This window comes from Nematostella vectensis, chromosome 15 (genome assembly GCF_932526225.1).
Source record: "Nematostella vectensis chromosome 15, jaNemVect1.1, whole genome shotgun sequence".
NCBI classification, from domain to species: domain Eukaryota; kingdom Metazoa; phylum Cnidaria; class Anthozoa; order Actiniaria; family Edwardsiidae; genus Nematostella; species Nematostella vectensis.
In genome coordinates this window covers 3,384,782-3,392,536 of record NC_064048.1, presented here as the reverse complement: position 1 = coordinate 3,392,536, position 7,755 = coordinate 3,384,782, and the positions used below count along the sequence as shown (strand labels likewise).

The 7,755-nt window shown below is 42.2% G+C and overlaps 1 protein-coding gene across 2 annotated transcripts; it reads left to right on the top strand.

The window, feature by feature from the left end:
* Positions 1–290: 290 nt before the first annotated feature.
* Positions 291–6,875, top strand: LOC116608141. 2 transcript variants are annotated; one of them, XM_048722561.1, is made up of 7 exons: positions 291–578; positions 2,263–2,418; positions 3,093–3,161; positions 3,600–3,632; positions 4,135–4,247; positions 5,323–6,190; positions 6,574–6,875. In XM_048722561.1, exons 1-7 carry the CDS (start codon positions 472–474, stop codon positions 6,674–6,676), a joined length of 1,449 nt encoding a protein of 482 aa, XP_048578518.1. In that variant the 5' UTR covers positions 291–471; the 3' UTR covers positions 6,677–6,875. The 2 variants fall into 2 exon arrangements, with proteins under 2 accessions (XP_048578518.1, XP_048578519.1); XM_048722562.1 differs by lacking the exon at positions 2,263–2,418.
* The last annotated feature ends 880 nt before the right edge of the window (positions 6,876–7,755 follow it).

The following is a 7,755-nucleotide window of genomic DNA, read 5'->3' as shown; positions in this document are numbered from 1 at the left end:
CAAGGAGTTCCTCTTACCAAAAGCTAAATTTCAAATTTTAAAGAAATTTAGAAGATATGAAATTTAGATATTAGCGAGCAGAGTTGGCTTAATTTCTGATCAGAGCCCGACTTCTCCCTAAAAACGAGGAGAATTCATACTTTGAACATTTAAAAATTGCACTTCAAGCCTCATATCTCGAAGACGATTCATTAGAAAAAAAAAACACTTTTTGATATGTTGGTTTACATAACATAAGGAACCTCTATGCAAAAATCTAAGCTTACCGAAGTTAACCGAACCTTATTTTGGGAAAACTTTTGGGAACAATTTTTTTCTCTGTCGATGAGGCCTGAGATTCGGCTATTCATGCGCGCGCTCTTAAATAGATAAATCATCATCTCACTTATCCACTTAGGTGACGTAACAGGATTGGTGGAACGTCTTCACGTGACTTTTTCCACGATGGATTGAAAAAGAATAATTCCTAGTATGGAGGGTTCAGTATCACAATGTATGATGGAGATATCTCCTTCTTACCAAACTACAGATTTACTGCACGAGAATGTGTTAGATCTAGAAAGATTTCCCCTTATCGGGTAGGTACAACAAGGAAAAGCCATTTGCCAAAAAAAATAAGTAATAAGATATTTGTATATGTAGCATAAGTGGCGAGATTCGACAAAGTTTAGTCAGGAAATTATCAATTACTACAGTTTGCCCCTTCAATATTTACAAAAATTATAGGAAATAACCAGTAGGGGCATTCCTGTGCCCCAAATATTTTCTTAAATGTGTCTGTATTGTCCCCCCCCCCTGACATGACGGAAAAAACTAAGTACTTAGTGAGTAATAGCAAACAAAATATCAAATGTGAATTTTTTTAAATTGATGCGACTTTTTGTAAAGTGTCATTGAAATTTGAGCTTTTGGTCCCTGAGCCAATACATAGCGCAAGGATGATCAAGGAAAAACTATTTTAAAAATCCGGGTATGTGGCTTTCGGCCTCACGTCATTTGTGTTTTGAAAATCATTCCGGAATACAAGGAACCAATAGCTATTGTAAGAAATTATGTCTTTCTTTAACAATCTCGAATTGCGCATTTCCATGTTTTTCCATCATGTCGCCCCTCCCCCCCTATATTTCGAAACCTGCTACGGTTTTAAATATTTTGCGAACTCTCGCCGACGCTGCAATCGCCCTCTGGCTCACGTCATTCAAAATCCTTGAAGCATGTTCCCTGGCCAGCGCTAACATGGTTTCAACATAGCCGTAGCAGGCCTCAAGTTATTATGTGGGAAACGATACAGAAAAGTTAAGAAAACATTGGGGGAAAGGAGGGGAGGTGCCCCACAAACTGCTACGGCTATGTTTTAAATCACCTCCACCTCTCTTGCAAGGCGTTAGTTAGAATGCCGGAAGCTATAATGTAGTTTATCCGTTGGAAATTGTTTACGAAAGTTCGCACAATATTGGAAATTACTATATTAATACACAATATTGGAAAGTAAACGATGTTTAAACTGTTAAAAAAACATCCCTAGGCTGTAGCGGATCTAGGGGGGGGGGGGGGAGGGTTTAGGGGGTTTACCCCCCCCTCCTTTGGGCTGCCAGAAAGCCATATGTAACAAAAAATTGCCCCCTCCCCCCTTTGTCACTGAACAAGCCCCCCCCCCCCTTAAACAAAAAGCTAGTTTCGCCCCTGCTAGGTTTTTGTACAAAATTGAGAATCAGCATTAAAAGAATTCGATGAAACAAACAAGTTCTTAAAAATGAGAGGGGGTGAGCTACCCGATTCACCTAGTCATGCAAATTTCTTAGTTTCCGATGAATCAATGCTAAAATTTGGACGTTGCCATTGTCAATGTTCATGGAAGAACTTTACCGTGGTTACTAACGATAACTCACTCGTCAATTGAGTAATTTGGCGCTAATTTCTTAAACAGACAGGCCCGTACCCAGGATTTTTCTTTGGGGGGTGCGAAATCCGGAAAAGTGGACCTAATTTTTCCGGGGGGGGGGGGAGGGAGGGAGCGAGTTCTCTAATAAAAATATAACCAACTCCGAAAGAACAAAAAAAGGGTTTTTTAATACCTTTGCAGTATCACGGGACGTTTATTGTCGGATTTGGCTACATACCAAAGTGATCTAGCTTATGATTTATAGTTTTGTCTACAAATAGCACGTCTATTGAGAACCAAAAGTGGACTTTCGGCCTTTGTGGGCGGTACCCACCTGGGTACGGGCCTGCCAGAGTATTTACTAACATTGCCATTGCTAGTCATACCAAAGGTCCGAAGCGGGAGAAATGCTGGGGACATGACGTCACTAAATATGGCGGCATCGGGAAGCTGCCATTTCTTGGCGAAACTTCGCTCGATGGGAAACCTGTGGTGAGCCGCAGTCATCGGCATTATTCCAGCGGCATGAACGCAATGTATGTACCTACAGTTCACTTTGAAAAATATGCGACAATATGGCTACGGGCGCTAGATAGCCTAGCCATAGTCTGTATTTGAAAATTTGAAAGTTTAAATTTCAATCAGAATCATGTGTGTGCATCTAGTGAACTATTGATACCCGCTAAAACTGAGCCAATTTAAACTATTCTCTCCTTTAAAATGATCCCAATAAACCCTCCGACCTTTGAAGAAGCCCAATAAACTGCCAAAAGAAACCATGCTTGTTAGCTATGTTTGCTATATTTCATCAGGCTCGCTGGACTATGTATGTAGGCTATCTGTATTCCATTGGTTATTTTAACATCAGGCTCGCTGGACTATGTATGTAGGCTATCTGTATTCCATTGGTTATTTTAACATCAGGCTCGCTGGACTATGTATGTAGGCTATCTGTATTCCATTGGTTATTTTAACATCAGGCTCGCTGGACTATGTATGTAGGCTATCTGTATTCCATTGGTTATTTTAACATCAGGCTCGCTGGACTATGTATGTAGGCTATCTGTATTCCATTGGTTATTTTAACATCAGGCTCGCTGGACTATGTATGTAGGCTATCTGTATCCCATTGGTTTTTTTAACAAGTGTTAATTATATTCTATTAGCTGGGTTAGCTATTGGTGTTCTGAGAGCACTTTTATCATTCTAGTAATGCTTCTGCTCAGCCGTTTGCGGTAACGACTCTATCACTAGCTGCCTGCCGCTTGAACGATGAACTGTAAGTACAAATACAATGGGCGTGTCTAAGGTGAGCCCTTTAAAATCCCAACCTCACGAGAGCATATCAAGAAAATTTAGACAAAAATTGTCGTTTTTGCCATACGCATACTGCATGAATCTTGTCATTTTTTAGGTTACCGTACCGCAGGTGCTTCGTAAACTTTATGACTTGTAATCAGAAGAGAAAAACAATGACTGTGACCATCTTTAGTCAATGGAGAAAGTTTTGGAAAACAATCTAAGATCTCTCTGTACCAGACCCCCAAAACGACAACGTTTTCTTCATATGGAACCCGGGAATACCAAAGCTGACCTTCCTTATTTGTAATTAAAATATGGGTAAATCACCCGTAAAAGTCTTGGACATGCTCCTGAAATTTGCGCTTTATGTCTCATCTCTGCGTCGAATTCAACTTTAACTATAATTTTGTTTCAGGCTACCGAAGCCACTCATCACAACGAAGCACAAGTAAGTTTTTCTTGTAGGTCCATGTTTTTCCTTGTAGGAAAATGTATGCCCAGCTGTACTAACGAAACTCTTACCATGGTTGATCAATACAATGCCCATGATTGACTACGTTTAATCGGAATAGATATCATGGTAAGGGCTTCTCCTATCGCCAAACAACCAAAGGCGCGATAAACGAAAGGCAGAAAGTATTTTTAAGTACTTTAATAATAGGCCTTGAAAGGCCTTAAAAGGCCTATTATCGATCCCACCTTTACAAGACAATTAGAAGTGACTGATAATACGTTTTTAAACTTAAAAGTTGTTCGATGAAGTATAGATCGAAGGAGTTCACAGGATTGAAGAGCCATTTTCATTTTAGGGTCGTAACTATGACAGAGCTAAGAGTGCGCACGCATTCCTCTCGGTCGTCTACATAACATATCTTCGAAAACGCACCCCTTCCACCATGGTAAATCCTAGATTCGCGCCATAATACTGATTTCGTTGCTGCTTGTATCAGAGATATCCAGACGGCTGAGCCATGGCCGGAGCATCTCCGCAGCATGTACACAAGCCATATTTGCAAGTTCGACGTGTTTCCCAGATTTGATGCAGCCAGAACCAAGTTCGACGGTAAGAGGCTGAATAATTTAGAAACCCGCGAGCATTAAAACCATTTTACTCACATGAATGGAAGAAAATTTCGGAGCGTGTCAACTACACGTAGATCCGCGGTGCTGAATGACATATGCGCATGTGCGTACTCTGGCGGAGACAATGTTGAATCGTTCAAGGTACGAAAGGCTGACTTAAGTCACTGTTTTGACTAACTGTACAGCATTAAAACCATACTGTACAAAAGATGACAGATTTGTTTGATAATGAGGCAGTCCTAAAGAAAATTATTGCCTTAGCTTTGCGCTAGTTTCCTTTGCATTTGCCAAAATGTGACAGTTCGCCGATAAAAAGCCTTAAATTCAAAAACAAGGTTTGTTAACCGCGCGATACTGGAACTATTCTTGTGTTCTTCAGCACTCGCCTGAAGACCATGACCAGCATCGAGCGAATACTATTTAGGGCTGTAATGCTATCTATATTCGCCATTCTTATGTTGCGCAAGGGATTTGGGTCGAGTTGACAAGCGAACAGCATGCTGGGACGATTTTAGGGGATGCAATTCAGCATGGCCATGTAAGGGGCCGTCCACACTAACACGGATTCGTTTGAATCCGTATACTTTTTTATACGTTTAGGCCTTCCGTTCACACTAACACGCGCGCTGGATCCAGCGAATCCAGATACTTTTGAAAACGCTGTCGAAAGTGAATTAAAATGATTCCGTATACTTTGGTCCGTAGTGTGGACGGTCGAATCCGTATCAAAATGAAAACGATGGCGCCATATCGCAGGCGCGCGCTGCCTTGAGCATGCGCATATCATAAAAATGACGTCACCCTGTATCTTGAAGCGTTTTAAAACGTTTGAATCCGTGTTAGTGTGGACGGCTGGATCCAGGCGAAAACGATAGTGTGGACGCGAATCAAGTGATGCGTTTACGGTGAAACGAATCCGGATACTTTTGAATCCGTGTTAGTGTGGATGAACCCTAAGTTGATGTGATACTAAAAAGCTATTAAAGGCTGCGTAACACCCCTTGGAGATCTAAATTGTAATGTTCGATTTTTTGTTGTTTTCTTACATCCACTAGTTCCTATTCCAAGAAAAAGAAATCAGAAACTCAGTGCTAACACCGCCGCTGCACTTGAAAGACTATCGGACAATATTTACCGCACTACGCATTACCAGCGGACATACCCTTCATGGCATGCGCATAGAGAACTACCAGAAATCAGGAAATTGGAAGAAAGTAGCTTAGAGGATGAAGAAGATGACGAAGACGACGAAGAAGAGAAAGAAAACACTGATTTATCTGAAGACATCGGTTACACAGCCATCATACCACATGATATGACGGCAGAGGACACGAAGCAAACATATGGCCTCCAGGCAAATGCCAACACAGTTGTACGTAGTCTTGGACAACCCAGGGCTGCCTCACCTCAGAAACTGCCGAACATGAAAACTTTGCCCGAAGCGGCGACAAGTCAAATCGGGGCCAGCTCGAAGGAAAGTTCAAAAGCAAAGCGGCCCACAAGCAGACCTCGACCGCCTAGTCGACTTCTTACCAAACGAGCTTGGACTCCTGGTCGACGGACTCCTTTTGCTTGTCGACGGGCTCCAACTCCTGGTCGACGGACTCCTACCCCTGGTCGACGAGCTTCAAGTCGAAGAAAAACTCGTGATCTAAACTCCCCACAAGCAAGGCCTGAAACACGGTGCGATGTTACGAGTAAGGAAGACATCACTCTTGTGTCTGCCAGCTTAACGGAACCATCCTGTTTGGGATATGGAGACTTCAGTGACAACTTGCCGTCTCTCGAGCTGATCCGTTTGCAAGGAGGGGGCAGAATGGAGGCGCCAAGTCCGGGATCAAGGGCGGAGCATAGCAGATGGCATCACAAGCGAAGCCTTAACGCCACGGTGGGAAAGAAGTTTAAAACAGACGCTCATAGAAAGTAAGTAATTATTGAGTTAACTTTTTTTTTCCTGCACCGACCAAAACTGCCCTAGTACCCAATATGTCTATAGCTCTAAGACTTACATACCATTATTTAAAAAAAATGGCAGTTCTACGACAAATGGCAGTTCTACGACCGAAAGGACTTATGGATCCCAAATATTTGTTCCGAATTCAGAAAAATATAAATAAAACATACGGGTATCCATTTAATATAATTTATATATGGTTCTGACATCGCTTAAGTTTATTAATCACCTTTATTTTTACAAATAATTGCTAACCATAAACACCTTTCCGACGAAGAACTGCCATTTGGCAATAGCCATTCGCATTTTGAAATAGGTGTATATAATACATTAACAATGGCTTGTTGTACAGATATCATACAAAGTACCCGGATCTAGTGCCAGATCTTCGCGACTCGACGACAAGCGGAAAAATACATTTTTTCTTCGGAGCACATGCGTCATACCTGAGATGATCACCTGTCGAATTCTGCAAACATACCGTTTGGATATTTTGCAAAGAGACGCGGCTGAAGCTGTCATGTCCACAAAATCTCAAAGCAAACATTGCCGGTATTGGGAGATTTTTGTGAAAAAATACGCAAAATGTCTGGGAAGGCGAGCCAACAAGGTTTTGCACATAGTCGTATTCCACAATAAACAAGCTTTTGGGCATCGAGGGTTTTATACATAATTATTTGTGTTTCGAAAGGACAAAAAGTTTGTAAGCTAAAACCAAGGAAATTGCATCCCTTTGTCTCTAACGTATCAGGCCTCCTTTCAGTGGATCTTATTGGATTCACTTGGTATTGTATTTAAGCATTTTCTTTGATTACGGGACCTTGAGCCCTGCATTGACCTTTCCGACAATCTCAAGACGAATACATGGATCACGTCTTGGCCCTATATGCAGGTGCGTAGCTAAATACAGGAGGAAATGCCTTGAAGGGGTCTTTTGGGCCTCCTGTTTAAAATCCTGGCTACGCCGCTGACATGTCAGATAGCGCTATTGTTTCCAGTCAAGACGGTCAGATATTGTGAGCTATAACCGCTCCTAGCTAGTTCGGGTGTTCGGGTTCGATTTCCTGTTCCGGCGTAAGAACTGGGTTAGTTGTTTTTGCTAACCAGACACAAATCATATTGCGGCTGGGGTAGGGTGGGTGTGTTCAGAAAGGAGTATTGCTTCGAGATTCAAGGGAGCCATCTCTATCCGCGTAAATAGAAAGCTTTCTCCCGAGTTCACACCACGCCTTACTTTTACCGAACGGTGTTGGCCTTCTAGAAGGAAGGGGGTAACACGGGCGGATCCATGATTTCTCGAAAGGTGTTGGGAATCAAAAAGGCTGGAGGTGGTAAATATGTTAAATTCCGTTCCGAAGGGAATCCGGCTTTTAGGTCAGGATAGGGTAAGCCTGACAAAGAAGAGTGGGGTTTGTGGGGAGTGGGCGAATTGCTACAGAGGGAGAAGGTAGAACCCAGCGAGTAGGTTGACAGTACTAAAGAATGAAACAATCGGGAAGCTTAAATAAGGTGTGGTTTGAGTTGGACGGTTGGG